At 34.6% G+C, this 22,564-nt stretch overlaps 1 protein-coding gene across 3 annotated transcripts in view; it reads right to left on the bottom strand.

Moving 5' to 3' along the window:
* The window catches only part of BMP2K (BMP2 inducible kinase), a 134,182-nt gene that overhangs the window by 7,796 nt on the left and 103,822 nt on the right, over positions 1 to 22,564 (bottom strand). For 2 of the 3 annotated variants that reach the window (XM_060113705.1, XM_060113723.1), the window contains 4 exons: positions 21,371 to 21,469; positions 20,414 to 20,598; positions 18,015 to 18,172; positions 11,137 to 11,247 (listed from right to left, as the gene is read on the bottom strand). In XM_060113705.1, the coding sequence (XP_059969688.1) occupies positions 11,137 to 11,247; positions 18,015 to 18,172; positions 20,414 to 20,598; positions 21,371 to 21,469 (553 nt within the window). The remainder of the gene's footprint in view (positions 1 to 11,136; positions 11,248 to 18,014; positions 18,173 to 20,413; positions 20,599 to 21,370; positions 21,470 to 22,564) is intronic. The other variant, XM_060113713.1, reaches the window with a different exon arrangement.

Genomic DNA, 22,564 nt, shown 5'->3' with positions numbered 1-22,564 from the left:
ATTTTCATTTGACTTCTCCATACAGCATACTTCTGATATTAAAAACAAAGATAACTTTTAGATTAGCTAGAGCATTTATTTTCATGAATTTTTATCCAAAAGCAAAACATGAGATGGCAAAGACTTGCAATCACCCCTGACTTTAGGACAGTCCCTCTAAGATACACGTTAACTTAGTACCTCCTCAGGTACTTACCCACCCACAGAGAGCCACACGGGCACCCCTCTTGCCTGCTCATGGACGCCTCCAGGAACGTTCCAGTATGCTTCCTAAAGTGTCTTCTGCAGAACGCCTATTCCCGTAACAAGAACCAAACAGTTCTGTGGTCTCAGGTGCACGAGTTTATGACATGCTGCACTTTACAATGTACCCCTCACCACCACCACTCACCTGGAAAATGCTTATCGTACTAAAGGTGCTGACACATTGTACACAGAAGAATCTGACTGAATGAAGCCTAGGGTTTCCCAAATTTGCTTCACTACAAACACTTTTATTTGTTACATGTAACACCTATTAACCTTTATAAACAATTTTGCAAAAAGCACTTAGGGAAAATGCCGCTCTATAATTTCCCTGGAAAACGTTCCATTTCTAGGGCACAGAGTTCTGTTCCTAGAAATCTTCTGGAACATTTAACATAGGACAAGAGTCCTTCAATTGACCTTCTCTTGGTATTCTTACATTAATCCTCGTCTTCTAAATTAACTGTTTCCTTTATCCAAATGGTCAACATTGCTTTCCAAAACACATTTGTCACTTTCTACTCCCTACTCTGTCTGCCTTTTGTCAGCTTCTCAAAGTTGTATTAATACAGATATGTATTTCTTTGTTGTAAAGTGCCATACAGATCTGCTTTTTAAATTGTCAGTGTGGATATAAATTTGTAGGGTTTCACTTACCATTTTTAACGCATCTTTTACAGGTATCAACATAGTCCATTTAGTAATTCTGATAGAAACATAATAAAACATTGTATGTATAGCATTTAAGTATTTACCTCTAGGTTGTTTTACATCTAGGTTGTTTCTAGTTTTTCAGCATTTTAAACAGAACCATGATCATGCACTTTTTCTTTGAGAGGGGAAAGAAAACCCCTTTTTTAATCATAATTTATCGATTTACTGTTATTCCTTCCTTATGCAAAATCAATACAGAGCTAATAAAGTTAACCTAGTAACAATCTCTACTAAGACCACAGCTAAATCCTCTCTCTACTCTGTTCCCTCATACATGAGGGAATATATAGTATTATGAGAGAATAATATGATAATAACAGGTTCTACTTTGTAGGACTGTTGTAAAGAAAGGACTTAAAATAGTGTCTGACTCAAAAGCACTTGGTAAAGTTAACTGTCCTCATCTCCAGAGCAAGGCCAAACTCAATTATCTCATACATCATACACCAACTTCCTACCTACTTTCTGGACCCAATGGTTGAAGATGGATCTGAATGAGAGGGAAGAATAGGGAGGGGGCAGAGAGGAAGGTGCAATTCTACGGCTAATTCAAGAGTGGCTCAGGTCTACTTTAGAAATGGCCAAAAATAAGCAGGCAAACAAATGTATATTTACACACCACAAGGGTGCATTGTGGATCCTGGAAACTATATCTCTGATTTTTAAGTAGCTATAGTTGAGAGCACAATATTAGAAACTTGAAAGGATCACTTTCAAAAAGAACATGAAAAGACACACGCAATGATCTATCCCATCTTTATGGTTTCAGATTACATCCCTGAAAAGTATGGGCAACTGGGGAAATTTCTGGTTGGTGTATACAGACTGGTTTTATTTCTTTTATTGTCGCCCCTTCATAAAACTAAAACAAGCAATCAAAAATATTTATCCAAATTCCTTTTTTCTCCCATATTCTCATAACCTACCCACCCTGACCCTGCTTAAATGTGTCTCTACTTCTCCATCCTTCCACTCCTTCATAAACTAACATAGAGTCAAGAGCAGCAATGGGCCTCTCTGCCAGCATACTAAGAGCAGCTCAAATATGAAGCACCATGAAGCACAATTTTAAGTACAAGTGGTTATCTCTCTGTAGCACCTCCTGCTGGGGAAAAGTTAAGCTCCAAAGCTGCAAGTTACAACCATCCTAGATAAAGTTTCACTTTCTGTGACAACAGCCATCCACTTAATTTTCCTCTCTTCACTATGAAGCTATAAAAAACTGAGAAAGAAATGGAAATTAAAGGGGGGAGGGATAAATGGGAGATTGGGATCAACATATAGCACACTACTATATATAAAATCGATAACTAATTAGGACCGACTGTATAGCACAGGGAACTCTACTTAATACTCTATAATGACCGAAATGGGAAAAGAATCTAATAAAGAGTGGATATATGTATATGTATAGCTGATTCTCTTTGCTGTACAGCAGAAACTAACACAACACTGTAAATCAACTATACTCCAATAAAATTTTTTTTAAATTATTTCAATATATTCTAAGACTTTTAGTCCTATTCCAAAGGCACAAAAGACTGTCAAAATAAGTATTACAAGTTAGAAAGTTGGTTACCAACTGTACAATGTACAGTGCTTTCAAATGTGACTTCATAGCTGAGTGCCATCAACTTTTAAAACCTATTTCTTTGGCTAAACATATTTCTGTCATTAAAAAAAATTCAGATATTCCTACTGTTTGCTCTTGGTGCTAGACTGCTTCTTCCAAGCCGTTAGAGCAAATATTACACATTTGGTTTACCATGAAATTTAAATCAGGATTATTTCACTGCTTAAGTTAATTTCCCAAAAGTATAGCCTTAATATGTTGCCTTATAATTCAATATATCCCAAAGCCGAATAATTCCTAGATTTACTGAGATTTGTATTATTAACATAAAAATGGCTGGTTTTCAGGTAGGTAGAAGGGGAGCTGTAATATTTACAATAAGCACCAGGAACATGTATTTAAAGCATAAAAAATGTCTAGAATGTGCCCAGGATCATACCTCAGTTGCATTTTTCTCCATTAAATGATATTGGTAAAACCCTGTAAAATTTCATATATTGACCAATCTTTATTTTTGGCTCTAAGTAGGGCATTCTTCTTTCCTTAAACTCAATACAGTAGAATGATATTTTGATGGCTTCTAGTCAGGATATTTTTATTTCTGTTTTGTGCCTTGGAACTACAGACTGTAAAAATTTCAGCTTTTTGAGTAATCCTCATCTTTTGAGGTTGGGTTTGATTGCAGGAAATAGCCAAAATCGAATCAGAGCCAAATCCTGAGAATAAGGTGAGTGACTAAGATAGACAATGCAGAGCTTGGTAAACTATTATGAAGTCTTAAGTTCTCGTGTGGCATATAAATCCATCTCTCAAGAACTAGTACTTATTTACGCACATAAATTCTACTTATTCTCACTGCTTTATGGCTTAATATACCTCATATATAGAATTTCAAGATAGTAGTTCAAAGCTAACAAAGTAGTGCTTCAATTATTCAGTACCATCCATAAAATAACAAGCATTTACTAAATAAGTGAAATACCAAATTAACCATTTGGTAACTGTCTATATCAAAATATATAGTATACTTCCCTTACTTCATCAAAGTGTCCTTTGATGACCTGTGTTCTCATCTGGAGTCAGGTATTACTTAGTGTCTCAGTTTCCTCGGCTGTAAAGTAGGGACACAGCAATTATATCTGCCTCAGAGAAATGTAGCGGGGATTAAAGTGAGAATTCAGGTAAAGTGCTTATAACTGCTGGCACATTGTAGGTACTCAGTCAAGGGCTATATTATTGCTATTGTCAATGTATTATACCATCATTTCATGATTATTTGTGGAGTACCTACTATACATTTCTAATGGTACTGAGAAATGAATCAGAGAAGATGAAGATAGTAACTAATATTGTCCTGAGTGAAATGCAGTGCCAAGGGGTTTTCATACATTATTTCTTAACTCCCCACCATTTAAGCCCCCATACAACATTAGGGTGAAAACGTCCTGTAAGGTTTGCTATGATCTTTCCCCTTCAGTCTTATTAAACCACATCTTCAAAAACGTTCCCCTTGCTTTCCATGGCAGAGCGCTATCATGACTTCCTACCACTTCACAATATGCAGTGTTACCAACCAGTGCTCATCCCCGGGCTTTCTGGTTTCTCTTCTCATTTCTTTCTTTCAGTGACCTCAATCCTGTTTCATAGTTTCAACTATATCTTGAAAGCAAAAAACAAGAAGAGATTTTTAAAGACCTAGTCCAATCTCTTTATATACATAAATAATTTGAAACTAGGGAAAAGCTGAATGACTTGTCCAAGTTTAAGGTCATAGTGACTTCTTTGTTGATGACACTAGTTTTAGAACTCTCATCTGTAAATTCTACAATTAAACTACCAGTAGAATATCATCACCAGCAAACATTCAGTATAGCTTAGCACCAACCCCCTACAAATACAACCAAACTTATCTTGTGTTCCTTTTGTATCCTGCCTGAAAATTTACAAAAGCTATGCCTGAAAATTTAAAAAAACTAAAACAAAAAAATGAAAAACTAATAGAATGAGCACAGTATTGTTTCTATTTCAGTAAACAGTGTTTTGTTGAACAGTACGATAAATACTTTAACCCTGTAGGGTTAAGTTCTGGAAATACTATAAGGCTTTATCAACAAATGAAAGCATATACAACTTACAAAATCCACAGAAGATAAACATCCAAAAAAGCCTCAATTTCCTCATCTGTAAAATAAGGACAATAATGGAACTTACCTGATAGAGCTGAACATTAATAAAATTCATCTTATCTAGTGAAAGCTCATTAACTATTAGGGTGTGTGAGAGAGAGAAAGTTTAGATTACATTACCAAAGTATACTTTGATAATGAATTCATTCATCAAGGTATTGTACGGGGCATACAAAGATATGACAATTCCTGACTTCAAGAAACTTATCGTTCACTTTAACAGTTGTGAAACCCATGTACTAATCCTTATTCTAGTCATCTGGAAAATGACTGACAAAGGTATAAACAAATGGGAGGTTCTGAAGAACAAGCTTATCTAACCAAATGAATTTAAGAACATGAATACACCAAGAACATGAATTCATCTATTCCAAGCTCGAGTTTTCATAAAAAGAAATTTCTAGATGTTAAAAGTTCAAAGACATCATAGTCTTACGCAGTCCAAAAGATGACTCCAAACTCAAAAGCTAAAATTTATCATCAATTTTCATAGACTTTCATATACTTATTATTAGTATTCTTTTAAACAAATACTTTGTGAAAGAATGAGATCCTGGGTAATGCCACACTATTTTAAATAAATACTGCAAATGTGTTCTTAAACCACATAAATGAACCTTTATAAACTATATCAAAAAATACAAAATATTTAGAATACGTCCAAAACAATGTGGGGAGAGGGGCATATTTGCATCATACTATTCATATTACCATTCTTCTAATCAGGTTTCCATCTTTTAGAGGACAGTTCTTTTAGTTATAAAACAGGTGGTACATTTTTAATCACATAAGAAGCTTCCAGTTTCAAGAAAATTTTGTTTTGATGTTCTTTTCCTTGCTATCGGATTATAGAGGATGAATGGCTTGAAACTGCTATTGTAATTACATGCCTTCTGTTGTCTCATCATTTGGGGTATAAGGGAGGGGCTCTAAGACTTTAAAGCTCACTTTGAATTGGAAGCATACTGCCTGCCATCATTTCTCAGCAATTTACCATGCCAGACCCAGGGATTACTGGATTCGAAGGTTTTATCAAAATCTGTATGATTTCTCTCAAGACAGGCCAAGCGACAAGGCAGTATTTACCACTCTGATTAAAAATGCCATAAAACTGACATTTCTATCACGTCACTCATATTATTGTAGGTTCTCATTCAAAACAGGTCCCTTGATACTTGAGGAATCAAGGTGACAGAGGAGTTGGACGTGGAGCTCACATCGTCCCACAAATACATCAAAAACACAACTACAAGTGGAACGATTCACACAGAACATCCACTGAACACTGGTAAAACAAGTCATTTAGCACTTTTGTTTTGCTACTGTTTATAGAACAGAGTTTAGCATCAGACAGAGCTGGATTCCTGCTTATAAACTATCTTACCTTAAGCAAGTCACTGATCCTGCTCTGAGACTGTTTCCACTGTATGTGTACAGTAGGATTCAATAAATGGTAACCATTATTACTGACATTCTAGAAGAGGAAAATTCTTGATCTTCAAGAAGTACTGGAATCTAAAGTTATAAACAGTACACTCATCATGGCTTATAAAATGACCCAGCAATTGGACTGACAATCTGTAATAATTTATGTTCCAACAAGTATTTGTTATGTATGATGTGACCTTCCCAACCCTAAATTCAATTTAACTTCCTGTGAGATAATGAGACCCATGAGGTAGGTCTGGGGTTGGGGAGAGTAAGGGAAGTTCACCAAACCTAATTAAAGATGAAATGCAATATGAGAAATCTAAAACTCCAGTGACGAAATTCTTCAAATACTATATGTTTCAGAATTTGAGAGTGTTTATTAAAATTAGGTTGTCCACGCTGTAATTCAACTAACGGCAACACGATGCCTCGGGGAGAAGGAAGGCTGGGTGCGTTTCAGGACTGGGAATGAACACCATGCTTTTAACAGGATGTTTGTGTGTACACTGTACTGAATACTGGCAGTTAATGCTTTAAATAAAAATAGAAACGGCACTGTTAAAACAGCTCTTGGTGGGGAACAGCTTCATAGACAGGTTCTACACTTTATTAAAAGATGTAATTCAGTAGTTAGCTCATTATGACTGGAACTCTGTACTACTACAAGCTAGATGGCAGCTTCAAAACTTATTTAACACTAAGATTTTGGAATTTAGTGGTAAGTAGTAAAAATACTATTTAATAACGCTACCTAAAAGAGCCACAATAGCGACCAACACTGAGGATGTTCGTGTGTTGTATAACATGCTCTCATTTAATCCTTTCAACAATCTCATCAACTAGCTAATAGTATCCCCAATTTAAGATACAGATACCCTCTAAGAAATTAGGCAAAACCTGGTATCACATGATTAATCTGGGACAGAACTAAGATTCATACCCAGGGCTTTATAATTATCTAAAGTCAATGTTCTTTATGACACACCACATTACTAATATCAGCTTAGTAACCTGACATAAAAGGTATATATAATTCCATTATAATTAAGATATCAGCTTATGGAATAAGATATTCCCTTTCTATACAGCACCAAACAGATTCTTGATATAATTATTTGATTTCTGCATAAAAGAATAATTACAAAATTTAATCTTGCCCATAAAGAAATGTTTAAAGCTAAGAAGAAGGAAAGCTAGATTTGATTCATTTGAAGACATGGTCTACCAAAATGTTACCTTCAGCTAAGCTTCTTAAGAAGTCCAAAAGTGATCATCATAAGCCAAGGCAACAAACAGGCATCCATACAGACAAAGTAAGGCTGCGGACTGTACCAGATCTGCAGTACATGCAGCTAACAAGGAGAAGAAACAGGTATTTTTGCCTCTAAATAGTAGAGGCTATGGGACCTAGGGTTAGGGGCATAGAGTGCAGCCATTCCTCTAGTTAAAGCCCCCTATCCCTTTTTTTGAAGCTAGAATACAATGAAGCAGTACCTTGAAAATTCACAAGGAAAAATTATGTCCAACAAAGAATTATTTACCCAGCCAAATTATCAGTCAAGTGTCAGGTTAGGCAAAAAGGGCAGCAAAGTTTAAAAGTTTTCCTCCCATGCATATATATTTTCTCAAGAAATTTCTAGAGGAGTTGCTTTACTAACCAAGAAAGAGGAAGAGAGGAGATCCAAGAATTCCCAGGAAGATCGACGGGCAAAAGAAAATACTAGGATGATAAATGCGTGGCAGGCACAGGAAGCAACCAACTCGGGCTGCGGAGCTCCACGAGAGACATAATCAAGTAAAAATGAAAATGACAGCCACCTTAAATTGGGAGGAAATTTACATTTCCAAATGGAGATGAATCAATGACAGGGTACAGGAAAAACCAGGGAACAAAACACAGTCATTTTTATAAACATCATTATAATTAACTCCAGGAAAAATAAAACCTTATAGAAGGAAATGTAAAAATGGTATACTGGACCTCAGTGACAAATACTTACATATGCATAAAATGCATACATTGAACAACATGGACAACCAACAATTGTGTCAAAACTGTACTGGAAATTAGCGAAAGGACAGGTGCATGTGATTGGGGCTGGGTGCTAACAGTGTAATTAATCTAAATCATTTTCCAAAATACGAAGTCTATACCCATCATCTAAAATTGAAAAAAAAGTAAGAAATAGAAGAATAAGCATGACATATTACAATGCCAGAAGTGAAAAATTACTCCAGGGAGTCTGAACAGGGGAAGGGTATATAGGGAGGGAGCAAGCAGAGAAGTGACTTTTTTTCATTATAAACCTTGTTAAGTCCAACTTTTTAAAGTAGATACACATATTATTTTAACTTAAAAATGTAGCTTAAAAATAATTTAATAAAATTATGATAAACTGAAGAAAAGCAAAGTAAAAACTAATTCATTATAATTTTAAAGTTAAGATTAAAGGTTTTAACAGAAATTTTTCTTTCAAAATAAAAAGAACACAATTCCTAATAAAACCAGTGTAAGGAACACTAGATTCAAGACAGTGTGTCTCCTTAAATGCACTTTGCCACTACAATTCTTATAGCATTCTGCCTCGTGATTGAATTCATTTTATTCTCAACTAGCATTCTCTATATGGTTTACCTAAAATTAAATTATGTTCAGAATTGTCAACTCTCAGATTCAAGTAAGATGGCTTATCACATATACATATCACCCTGTATTGCACACACACACATACTTAGAAGTAGTTTCTTGCCTTTCTTCTGTCCTAGTCCTATAAATCTCCAGATGCTCACAATGCCACGTGGAATATATTTTCAATGAGTAGAATTCCTTTTTCTTTTTCCAATTTCTTCATAAAGCTTATGAGGAGGTTTTTTGCTTCAGAGATTCAATTGTTTTACTCTTAGAGGAAAATGAATGCCTTCAAATACTTTATTGTTTACCTAAAAATTATTTATAACAAAGTATTTCTAATCTTGATGATGAATAGGTCAGTGGCAGTAAGTTATTTTCAGATTTTTAAATTTTGATTATGTATTTTGAATCTGATAAAAATAAATTAACAAAGCTAATATAGCAAAGTGATTGCCTTCTGTCTGGAGGCACATTTCTCTTATGACCATTCCCTCCTTTATTCTAGTCTATGTACTCAATTTTTCATAACCAAACTATTCCAATGTTCTTATTAACACTAAATCTAAAAATATTTCTGGAGCAGTAGCATTTATATCAAAGGGCATTTTTTACGGTCATTGTCCTAAAACCAAGGAGTATGAATTTTTAGGAAGAGTCATAATTTTTTCATACAGCGAATGAATATTAATAGGTACTTACTGGGTTGGCTACTGGGAAGGATTCAAAGACAGAAAATTCATGGTTTCAACCCTCAGCAAGCTTAAAATCTAATAGAGAAGTTAAATACCCAAAGGAAAAAGAAAAACAAAATAGCAACAGCAGCAATCAAGCTCAAATCTGTGAGCATTATTTCTAACTACAGAAATCCTAGGCCAACCCCAAAATAAGGGTGCCCAAGGAAAAGGCAAATCACTGAGGCTTACTCTAGTTCCTGATTCTACTATTCATTTCCCCAGGGTTCTTTCAGAAGCTATTAAAGAACAGACAAGAAGTTGCATAGATATGTACAAACCTGAAGGGGATTATGTAATTCCTTCTAGAGTATGAAAAAGAGATAGTACTGAAACCGCTTTCTGCCACAAATAGATCACTATCTGAAGTCAGTGAGTACCATGTTCTTGAGAATTTATAAAGACCATTTGAGCTATTATTTAAAAAAAACCCAAAAAACAGTAACAGTGTTTGACCTAGGGTATTGGGGGTGTGAGTGAGTGCATCTATGCATATTAAGTAAACTGACACAGTAAACTGTCTTCCCCAGTTAATGATTTCATATCATTCATGAAAAAGATAATCTGAAGGAAGCTAACAGAAAATGACAAAAATATGGATTGTTTTCAATAAATGGCCAAGAGTAAAAATATGGAATATCAAAGTATATAGAAACACTCTTAGTTACTGTACTGTTCTGGATAACCAAATCTGAATGTTGAAAGGCTGTAACATTGCTTCAGTGTATTATCAGAAATCCTGAACACCTATTTCTTATTTTGGCTTTATATTCACAATGCTTTTCTTTTGTTATTGTTCTCTCTTGTATGAAGTTCTTTTAAATGGTAGTGATGATGTCACATATTTTACTTGCCTGAGTGAGAAATAAACAAAACAGAACCAAAGAACATAGCTGACAATTACCATGAATATATTAAACAAAACCTTTACCTCCTAGTAAAGCATAATTTCTTCCAATGCATTTCCCTTTTCTAAGATTAAACTCAGTTTTTCCACTCTAACTATACAAACACAAAAATCCATTTATGCCAAAGTGGGATCCTATTCCATCCTAGTATCTTCGACAGCATTAACTAGGTAATTACTTTGAAAATATTATCACAAATATTCTTAAATGGTGAATAATTAAATTCTGGATTGACATCAAAGCAAGGAGTAAGAAGAAAATAGGTAATTTGTCACAAGTTGTAACAAAGTCACTAATACTTTTTAAACACAGCTACAAGAGAGCATGTATAAACTAGGAAAACAGGATTTTTAAGCAAAAGCTAAGTATAAAAATGTCTGTAAAATGTATTTTAAGTATATAAAAGTGAGAGATATTTTCATGCATGAAATTTTTCAATCCTATCCAATAGTCGAGGTAGAAAGAACCAGTTATGGTTCTACTATGCAAATCAGCATTTTTCTGTGTTTGCAAAAGGCACAAATTGAATAACCCAATGGAAAGAACATTAGGAAAACTAGGATGGCTAAAGGTTAAAATAATTTTCTGTTCTATTTGCTGTAACTAAAACCTGATTCCTACTTTGGCTTTATAATAAGGGTTTTGGCCCTTGTTACTGTTATTGTTCTTGTGTGTATTTTTTATTGATAGTCATGATGTTACATATGTAACTTGCCTGAGTGAGAAATGAAAGGAACAGAACCAAAAGGATCTTCTGGAGGATGGTTATGTGGAGCAGAAAGTGGCTCTACATTCTTATCTGAGGATGCTCTCTCCTCGAGCCTGTCTGCAAAAATAAGATGAAACAAAACAAAAAATAAAATAAAAACAAAACGATCTTTAAATTTAAAAGTGGCATACAGTATAAATAAAAGTGAAAATTAAACAAAGCCTTCTTGAAAAATATGAGATTCAAAGTTCATCTGTTTAAGTATTAGTGGGTAGTCCTGAGTTTAATACATATTTGTTGCTACAAAAGCAAGTTTAACAATGTAAACACAGTGCTAGATTTCACTAAATACAATTAACCTAATAAATAACTTAATTTGGTTTATTTAAATACCAGTTGTCTTTAACTTGTAACATATTGGATCTGAAGTTAAACCCAGATTGTCAAACAGAGACATATTTGGCAAACTTTCTCTGAAAGAACATATGGAAAAAATATTGCAAATGGTCATTCATTCATAAAATAGGTAAATCCTATTTCTCAATAGCAATAAAAAGTAATTCACTATATGTTACTTCATTTTATGTTATTGTTCATTTCTCATATCACTTGGTTAAACCATTCTCATACATACAAATGCAAAGATATAGATATTTCTCTACTAAATTAAAAGCCTTAACAACAGAATTCATTTTTTCATTCAACAAATAGTTGAGCATCTAGTATGTGCCAGGCACTGTTCTAGACAATGGGCATGCAATAGCAAACAAAAAGAGGACTCCTGCCCTCATGGAGTTTATATGCTGGCATGGAAAAACGACTGATAAGCAACAAGCATGAGAAACAGAAACTGTTAAAGCTAGAGAGAAAAATGTAGAGCAGGGTAAAAGGAATTAAGAGAGCAGACACAGGTTGCAGTAATAAACAGAGTGAAAGAGAGTGATTCTAACAGGTACCAGGTGAGAAAAGACTCCAAGGAGGCAGGAGTAGATACCTGGGGAAGAACACACCAGGCAGAGGAAGCGCTAGAGCAAAGGCTCCAAGGTGGGAGCAGGTCTGGTATGTCTGAAGAAGATTTAATGTATCTTAATTCCCTAGTAGTGATTATTTTTCCCTGCTCTTAAACTCTGCACATCGCAGGCACTTTATCAGTTGAGAACTTCTGGATTTTTATAAAATGCCTCTCTATCCTCTGATTCTTGGTAATCAAACATATGCTATTAGGGACCCATTTTGCCCTTACAGATATTTTAAACATTCCCAGGACTATACTTTTCATGTTTAAGGAATTCTATGGGTAAACTACGCTAGTTTCATTTGAGTCCTAAGGGATGGCAGGATAGGGAGGGAGAATCCAAATAGAATTAGAATTCTTTAAAAATGACTCGTAACTGCAGAGTGAAACAAAAAGCCCCAAGTTAAAGCAGCAATCTCCTAGGACAGTGCTTCTCAAATTTAATGTGCATTCTAATCACCTGGGAGTTGTTAAAATGCAGATTCTGACTGGATGGTTCTGGAATGGATCCTGAAATTCTGCAGTTCAACAGGCTTCCAGATGACATGATACTGCTGGTCCAGGGAGCACAAGCTTGAGAAGGCAAGGCCCTAGAGTCTACAATATCCTGAAAATACTCAATTATTGCTATGGACAACTGATTCTTTAAACACCTTTATGATACAATTATGAGCTTTTATGGCTAAAACTAATTCTGCAATATCCACATGAAATTTTAGGTTGTTTAAATTTTTACTTAAAATTTTGTTGAAGCACTAGTTAATATTTTAAGGCAACACATCTGACAACTGATTTATGCACAAATAAAATTTCCAAAACTTAAGAGGTTATTTTCAAATCCAATACAGAAATGGATAACAATGAAAATTTATTTTAGATGTTCTTTTTCAAGGTATTCACCGTATACTTAATTCAGGAAATCAGTAACAAATGCTGATTGTACTATGAAAAAAAGCTTTTTCATATTTTCTTGTCCAACACTTATAAAGAAATTACTTTCATAGCAACTTACTGAAAAAATAAGGCTGGAGAACACCTTATATAACCAAGGGTGTCTTTAATTTATTGTGGTGGGAAGCCACAATCAAACTTTAAGGAGAGGCCTAAGATTCACTGAATCACAGAGGATACCTGTGGGTTACCAATTTTATCAGGCCCTGATAAAATTATACTTATATATATATATTTGTATATAACTATATAGTTTATAGGTACTTAGGTCAAAATCAGGACCAGATTTCCTTCCTAAACCATCTGCATCATAATTGCCAGGACTCCAGTATAAAATGTATTTATACTCCTGTATAAAACCTGGGTCCTATCACAGACCTAATGAATCAGATTATCTGAGTAGAAGCTTGGGAATCTACACATTAACATATTCTCCAGGTTTATAAACCACTACTGTTCCAATGGTTCCCAGCATATAAAAATGCAAAGTTACCACTAAAGTTCTTTGAATCCTCATGCAGTGATGTATTATCTCCATCTATCTATGGTAAATTCATGGTAAACGTATAAACAGCACCATGTAGTTATGACAAGAGTACAAATACTATCATGTAGGGGTAAACAAATATTTTTTATATATGGGGTCCCCATAAGTTAAAATATGAAGATACTGTTCCATACGAAGTTCATTTATCCAATTATTTCAAAAGAGGAAGCAGAATAAACTCACTATAAAATGAATCATGTTCTCATTGTTCCAAAAAACACAGGATCAATTTTTCCATGGAAGATTTTTAAAAAACCATTTAGATTTCTAAAGTTCACATGATAATCTGGGTCCCAGGACACAAAATAAAAGATAAACATACATATTAATTTTTTAAATTATCAATTACCCATAAATAGAAACTAACAAAATGGTATGTAGAGTTTCAAATACATAGTCACCCCTAAAATGTATTTAAGCTCCATTTTCAAAGAACTGGTTTTCTTTTCATTAGAGCAAAACTTGAGCTTGATTTGTCCAATATAAGAAACTTACCTCTTCCTGCCTTCCCCAAAAAATTGTGTGCTGAATAAAGACAGTATCTTTTCAAGAATTATAATGGATACAAATGGCAAAAATACAGGATTTTAAAATCCTAAAATCAAACTGTATTTCATACTATCATCAGAAAATTAATATACTCTAAAAAGTTAATTCAGCAGCTTATATGGATAATGGCTTGAATAGCCAAAAGGTTAAAGAATAAGGTTTAAAATTACAGTCTTCATCTGATACTTTTGACACTGTTCTAATATACCTGAAAAGTTCTGTTATTCTGCCCTAAAGGAACAATGATAGGTCTGAATCAGCTTAAAATGGTGACACTTAATGTTTTACAACAAACTAACTATATATACAGATGTTTATATCTATTTCATACTGTGGCTTCAGAAAAAAAAAACCCAACACATTCAGTAGAATATGCAAAGCAGCCACAGTCTTTAGTTTCTTCTACTCTTCCTTTTAGTTATTTTGATGCAATTTTAAACAGAAATAAACAATAAATCCACTATCAACAAGAAATCAATATTCCATCAAGTATTACTTTTAATTAACATGTAGAGCTACACAACTATTCAAACAAATGCAACTTAGAAATTTTCCCAAAGCAAACACCTGTATTCTAATTAGTGTTTAATGTATTAAATATTATGACAATTAGATTTCTAAAGTTTACATACTAATCTGGATGCTTTGATACAAAAGACCATGAAAAGTACAAGCTTAAACTGTAAAAAATATTGAGACTAACTTTATTAATAACGCTTAATTTCGATTTAATGTTTTAGTCTTAAATAGGAACAGGTAAAAAATTCCAAACCATAAATATTGTTACACTGAAAGCAAAAGCAAGAAGAATTTGATTTATATTTTATATGTTAAATCCCTTTGCCAGCTGGATTCAACTGTTCTCTTAAAGATCACTAAAAAACTGGTTTTTTTTAATCACCAATTACTAGTATCTTGGAATTTTAGTATTTCAAAGTATAATTCTTAAATTACCTTCTGGAAAATACACACAAGTAAAATATTTCCTAGACAGCATATTTTTTTGCTTTTTTTAAAAAAATAAATAACCACATACCATTTAAAAAATAAAACCTCAAATGGCAATGTTTTATTCTGAACAATCATTACATGGGCAATACCTATATTTTTAAGGACCATACATAAAAGTATTCAGTTTCTCACTGGAAAGCTTTCATAAGCCAAATATAAAAAATCTCAGAAAGGACTTTGAAAAATTGTTGATAAATATCTGTGCTGAGAAAAAAAGATAAATTTGATATTCCAAACGCATTGATAATTTATTCATTTTGGAAAAAGTTGATAGGGACAGAGGAACCAACCAGTAATGACCAACAATCAATTTTCATTACACCGTTAGTCTACTGAAACTCTTAAGGTTCTAGAAGAGGTCTTTTGCCCATCGGTGTAATTTAAACCCTTATCAAGTAGATCAAATATTAGATACCTTATTGGTTGTGAGTGAAACGGGTGCTAAGATGACTCAATATTACAATAAAGTCAAATCTGGGAGGAAATCTTTCTAAACTATATTCTATACTTTATTGATTTCTTTATAAACTTTATTAAAGACATTTCACCTTTTTTTGAACCCCATTACTATGACTATCAATTATTAAGGGAAAACCAGACATTTTTCCATCTCTTTCCATGCTGTCATACATCACTTCTGCTGTTGATGTGTTTGCCCACAAAGCCCCTTCTATTTGGTTTTTTTAATTGCCAGCTGAGAAACCTGACAGTTTAGACATAATTTTTAAATGCTGGTTATAGAGCAATAATCTCAGGAGTCAGAGCCCAAAGACTTATACAGAAGGTGAGAAAAGCAGAGGTGACATTTATGGAGTGCCCAGACTCTTTAAAGACATTATTTGATCTTCTTGACATTATTTAATCTTATACCCAGTTTATAAATGAGTAAGTGAAACAGCAGTTAAGTGACTTTACAGAGTTAAACCTAGTTAAATGACTTGGCCAGGTATCAGAATTCACGTTTTCTGGTGCTATGTGCCAATTTAAGTACACTGTCCTTGTGACAGTGATTTCAACAGCTCGGGGACCATCTAGGCAGTTTCCCAAATGGCTGAGTTGCTCCAAGTCTGACCTTCAGATAAAGTTCCTCCTGCACTGTCATTTGGAACTTAGTATCTTTCCATATCTACTGCTGCAATGAAGTCTGAACTCTCTTGGCATACACATGTGTATACAAACACATACACAAATTACACATGTAATCAGACCTTAAAGTTTGAAAGCCAATAGCTGGTTAAGAGTTTTACATGCTAAATCCAATTTTTATGAAGTTAGGTATACATGAATATTTGTATGCCATTCTTGCCTATGCAAAGTAACTAACACTTGGGTGTCACTACAAATTCTAGGGAGCTTAGAATAACATTTTTATAAGGCACAAAAAAAATGTGAATACTTTACCCATTCCATAAATTGATTTATTTTTTAAAAACACTGGGGAGGGGAGTGTTTACCCAAAGAGTAAGAAACACTGATTTAGCAAACTTAGTTATTATCCTGGTCAGAATACATTAAAATGAATATTTTAATTTTCCCTTTTGCTTTAAAAATAATTCTGTAAATTACAATGATTGGTTACCCCCTGTATCTCCCTATCATCTCCCTAAAGGAAAGAGATACTTTACTTCCTTTTTTAAAAATCTTGCTTTGGGGACCACTCAACATAAATTGTAGGAAAAATGTCAAACAAAAATGCTGTAGTTTAAAACAAATTTTTTAATAAAAAAATGTAAGATTGGTTTTACCAAAGTCAATAAACCTTTATTAAAGGCTCAGAACTCATTTTTATATCTGCATTTAATCAATGTAATTTTTCATAATCATATAACCAATAAGTAAAATACCAATTTAAATTCCAAACAACTATTCTTACATGAATTCAGGGCATTTACAAACTTTATATAAAATATATACCAATTTGGAACAAAGTACTTCATCTAATTAATGTTCTCATAAGGCCAGTTACTTAAAATGAAATAGAAACTAGGAACTATACCTAGGGACCATCAAGACCCCCTTTTCACATGCAAAATGGGGAAACACACTGGGCACACACCTGCACACACACACCCCCAAGACTCAGAAACCTGACAATTATCTATAGACTCCAGGAGTGAGCTTTTTGCTACTGTTTTGCAACCTCCCCAAAATACACCATACATACCTTTTCCAAAAAATAACTTCTAAAATATGTATAGTGAGACTTGACATATATATTAGGTAGTTTAAGAAAAGGCAATGACTGCAAGTAAAAACATTGAGATATCTGATTTAAAATGGAAAAGAATTTATTTCACTTTTGCCATACCAGGACAACAAGGCAGCCCGTTTATGTCACCACTCATTAAAAGGACATTACAAAACATTAACATAATGTAGTAGCCCATGTTTTCTTTCAGGCACTTTCAAAGGGCATCTCAGACCCACAATATCTTCTACTGAGTGTGCAAGAAAACAGAGCTGCAGAATGATTAGTAAGGCAAGATACTAATCTCTCCCTTTTTATTTGAACATTTATTTTCCATTTTTTGGAGATTTCTGAATTAACATTCGAAGATATGCAGTATTTAAGTGCTCGGAATCAGCATATTATCAGCAATCTTGGGTTTAATAGCTACTATCAAGCAATTGATTTCTAAAGCACAAAATATAGTTTGAAAGTATATGTAAAAGAAGATGGCCTGAATTTTGCCCTCAAATGCACACAAAGAATTTTCTCTTTACCATCCCAAAACAGTCTTTGGCCTTGCTGAATAATTATAGAGCTGTTATTTTACTGTGAAGCAAAATAAGCCTTCAAGTGTCCCTTACTTGATCTTAGAAGGTCAAATTCTCTGTCCAACAGTTCCTCTTCTGTTAACTTGGAGAAATTATCCTCTCCAAAAGGATTCCACCCTGACATATCAGGTGGGTTACTGATGTTCTTCTGATTTGTAATATTTGCAACGGCCTCTTTATCAGCAACTGACCTAGAGTAAAAATTAAGAGAGGAAAAAGGAGGAAAAAAATATATTATAATTGAAAATTTTTAAGTTTCCTAGTTCATACTTTATAAATACTTGGAGAAGAAGCTCATTTTATTATGATGGAGGTGGCAGTAAGGGCATGGATTGGAAAGGAGACCACATGGGATTCGAATCACCTCCATAAAGGTCACTAGCTGTGTACCCTTGGGCAAGTTCCTTAACTTCTCTAGGTCTCAACTTCCTTATCTGTGAAACAAGAGTAGCAGTATCTACCTCATAGGGTTACTGAGAAGATTAAATGATTTAATACATGTAAAGCAGAGAGAACATAAATAAATAAATAAGTGCTCATTAAATATTAACTATTATTTATCATAGTGAATAAACCTTAAAGTGAAAATCAGTTGCCATATCAAACAGTATCACTCTAAAATCACTATTGAATAAGGTGATTTTATGTCCTGGTTATGCTGAGAGACACCACAATAATTTTCCTTTTGACAAAGACATTCTCTACATAGCTACCAACAAAAGGTGAGCTGCTAGAATTGCTTTATGAATTGCCTAAAACCAGAGGAGAGTTATTTTCTATATAATAAATTATTCGTGGTGTTTAAAATATCTGTAGTCTGGAGCCTAGACTACTGGTTCTATGCAAGTTATCCAATAGGCCTCTTGGCTTTTAATAGAAGATGAGAGTTTAAAGCCTTCTTAACCTAAGAATACCTGGGTACCTCTCCCTCAACCCAGCCTGGAAATACAGCATAGGCACGAGGCAGTATAACAAAGTTGTCAAGTTCATTTAATAATTCAGATCCAGATCTTCTAACACTGGTAATGGAGGGAGAATCTCTATGTGCTTCTAAAGAAGTATCTCAATTTTGCAAGCCTTGACTCATCCCCTTAAATTCACCTTCCCCTTGGGAGCTCACTTCCATTGCCACCACACAGATCTTGAAAGGGAAGAAAGGGCAAAAGTTGCCCATTTAATCCCCTAGCCCAAGCCCCTTCAGTATAGTTGAGCCAAGAACGGAACGTTTGAACATTCACTGAAAGCTAGAATTGGCCAACTAGTAGATAGTCTTTCTAGTAAATATAACTTAGGTATCTTAATAATAAATGTAATTCAGTTTAGAACTCACTCTAGGAATGCACCAACTGCCAAAGTCTAATAAGCCTGCCTCCGTATGAAGGAAACCCATCTCTAATTCCAAAACTACCTTTAAGGATTTTCCGAGTTCTAGAAACACAGATAAGAGAGGTTAAAACTCAAAGAGAAATGGGCATTCCCCTCCTGCCTGTCAATGATCCTTTTACAACTTTAGGATTCCCTATCTGAATCATCTTCCTCCTGTTCCTGGAATGAATTTATGGATTCTTCTTCGTGGACTGTAACTCAAGGGGGGATGTCACCTTAACCTACACTTCAAACACGTGTTAAAATATGTCTGCAAGTTCTTTGACACTCCTCCCTTCAAAGGGTGGAACCAGATTCCCCTGCCCTTGAATGTGGGCTAGATCTAGTGACTCAATTCTAACAAATGAAATATGGTGGAAGTGCCAACGTGTGACTGCTGAGACTAGATCATAAAAGGCATCAAAGGTTCCGCCTTGCCCTCTCTTTTGGACCACGTGTTCTGAAAGAAACCAGAATAAACAATTCCTTGTTCAAAACAGTCTTTGATTTTGCCAAAGAGAATACTCAAGCAGCCTTTTGGAGAGATCCATGTGACAAAAAACTGAGGCCTCCTGCCCAAAGCCACGTGAGTGACCTTACAAACAGATCCACCAGTACCAGGCAAGCCTTCAGTGGACTGCAGCCCCAGCCAACATCTTAACTGTAACCTCATGAGAGACCCTTCCCTGGTCATAACCATACAGGTAAGCTACTCCTAAATTCCTGATCCAAAGAAAGTGTGTGAGATAATAAATGTTTATCATCGTTTTAAACTACTAAGTTTGTCAGACAAAGAATGTCTTAACATATAAGCTAATAATTTTCTTAGCCTTAAATGCTGCTGGATGTTGCTAAGCCTTATTTGCAAATAGCAGTCAGCAGAATTAACTGATGGAAATGGAAAGAAGGATGGAGATGCAAAGGGGTCAGGAGAGAGGACTGGTAAGAGAAAGAAGGGAACTCTAAGATGGGCTCTAAATTAATTCAGGAGCCACTGAGTGACTCCACTCCATGATAACATCCACTCCCACCATAATTTCCTTTGTATTCAATGGAAAAATACTTGCCTATTGGCACTATAAGAGGAGTCCATTATGGTTCCAACCTGAGCTGGAAGTGATGAAGTGTAGGACACTAAGGCCGGTGAGAACTCTTGAGGGGAAGTGAGATATTCTGGTGATGCCTGTTGTTGAGACTGCTGATGTTGAGCTAGCATTTGCTGCTGCAAGAAAGCCTGCTGATACTGCTGCATCTGAAACAAAAAATGCTATTATACAAAACAATGCTCAAGGTTGCTAAAGCACTGTCAGCATTGCACCTATTTACTATGCTCCTTCCTTTTCACACTGGCAACAAAATCAGAAACCTGAAAAACAATTTTTATCTGAAGGAGCGGCTCGCTACTAGAAAACTACAAGATGAAATAAATCTATTTAAGAAGTTGTTTAACTGGACTTACTGTGGTGATCACTTTGTAATATATACAAATATCGAATTATTATGTTATCTCAGGTAGATAGTTTCAGGTAAACGAATATAATCTTATGTCAATTATACCCCAATTTTTAAAAAAAAAAAAGGAACTGGAAAGTTAGGGTCACCTGGCAGGATTCAAAAATTCTCCTTTAAATAGTTTAAGAAAAAACGATATGGTAGTTTAAAGTCACTTGGTATAGTGGTTGCTGTAAAAACAGGTCAAGCTATTCTCTGAAGCAAATGCAACTTTCCTTTGGGTTTCTTTTCTTTTCTTCAACAGACATTTGCCAAATGAGAGAGACATATGACAAGAGATCCTGGGTAACCAATCATCTCCTTATACTATCAGATAAGATGTGCCAGATCCATGTTCAGCCCAATGTAAAGCTGCTTGAGAATACGTATCTGGCTTTGATAAAATACATGTTAATAAACTAACTTGAGTTGATTCTGAATTTTTAAATTCTGAATAATACTATTCATACTGTGAATTCCAACACTGGAATGTATACTCAGAGAGAAATCTCTAGAAATTACATAATGCTTACCATTGTAGGATACTGTGATGCGGAAGGTTGTGGCTGATATACTGAATGCATTAAAAACTGTTGTTGAAGTATCTGTTGCTGTTGCACTGCATGTTGATACTACAATTGGAAAAACAAACTCATCAGTATTACTCATGCCGTTTTTGTGAGAGAACCTTTTTTTTTTAGGTATTGATCTTACCATGACAATGACTTGGGTACTCAATAGTCCAAACACTAATGTAAGATACCTATAGTCAGTTAGTGACTATAACTTAAATCAGCTTATTGGAATTGGTTTCAAAATTATCAGTGAAACATAACAGATTCAACTAAAACCATCTCCAGCACAGTTTAAGGATGTCTGGAAGAAACCTAAACCTAAACACGTTTACCAGCTGATGAAGACCCCTGAAGTGACCTGTGTCCAGGAACCATTACAGTAAATTCCCAAGATCCTCTGTCTCCCCTTCAATGATATCTTCTGGCCATCCAATGGCACCCCTATTTAACTATCCTCCACTCTGGGTCTATCAGTCAAGACCGGAGGATGGGGTATACCCATGAGAGGTAGCATGCATATATTGGCTCAAAAATAGTTCAGGAAATGATGGAAGGATGATGATAACAGTCATTAAATTTAAAATAGCTTAGTGAAACTAGAGATGCACAGGTTCTGATGAGGCAAAGGACAGACTAGAACTTAAGGTCATATTTTTCTATGTCCCTTCCAGCTCTAAATGCCAACCTTACACACATACACATACACACACACACACCCAACAAAGGCAAAAAAAGAAAAAATAAGAACAAAAACCCAAGACAATATTACTTCTGAAAGTCTTAATATCATCTTTCCAACAATAACATTATTAGTCTATATATATGAACTCAAAATGTAACCTGAAAAAGATAATATTCATCATAAATTGCAGTATTTATTTGCAATGCCAAATGACTGGGTGAACATCCTTTGCTTCATAAAGCCATGATACAACCTATTACAACAGGAGTATTCTTGAGTATCTCACAGAATGCAAATAAAATATATATTCTTTTTTTTAATTTTTTATTTATTTATTTTTATTTTTGGCTGCGTTGGGTCTTCACTGCTGTGAGCGGGCTTTCTCTAGCTGCGTCGAGTGGGGGCTACTCTTCGTTGTGGTGCTCAGGCTTCTCATTGCAGTGGCTTCTCTTGTTGCGGAGCGTAAGCTC

Source organism: Mesoplodon densirostris, chromosome 1, assembly GCF_025265405.1.
Source record: "Mesoplodon densirostris isolate mMesDen1 chromosome 1, mMesDen1 primary haplotype, whole genome shotgun sequence".
NCBI lineage: Eukaryota > Metazoa > Chordata > Mammalia > Artiodactyla > Ziphiidae > Mesoplodon > Mesoplodon densirostris.
The sequence above is the reverse complement of the archived record's forward strand: the minus strand, read 5'-3'. Positions and strand labels throughout refer to the sequence as shown.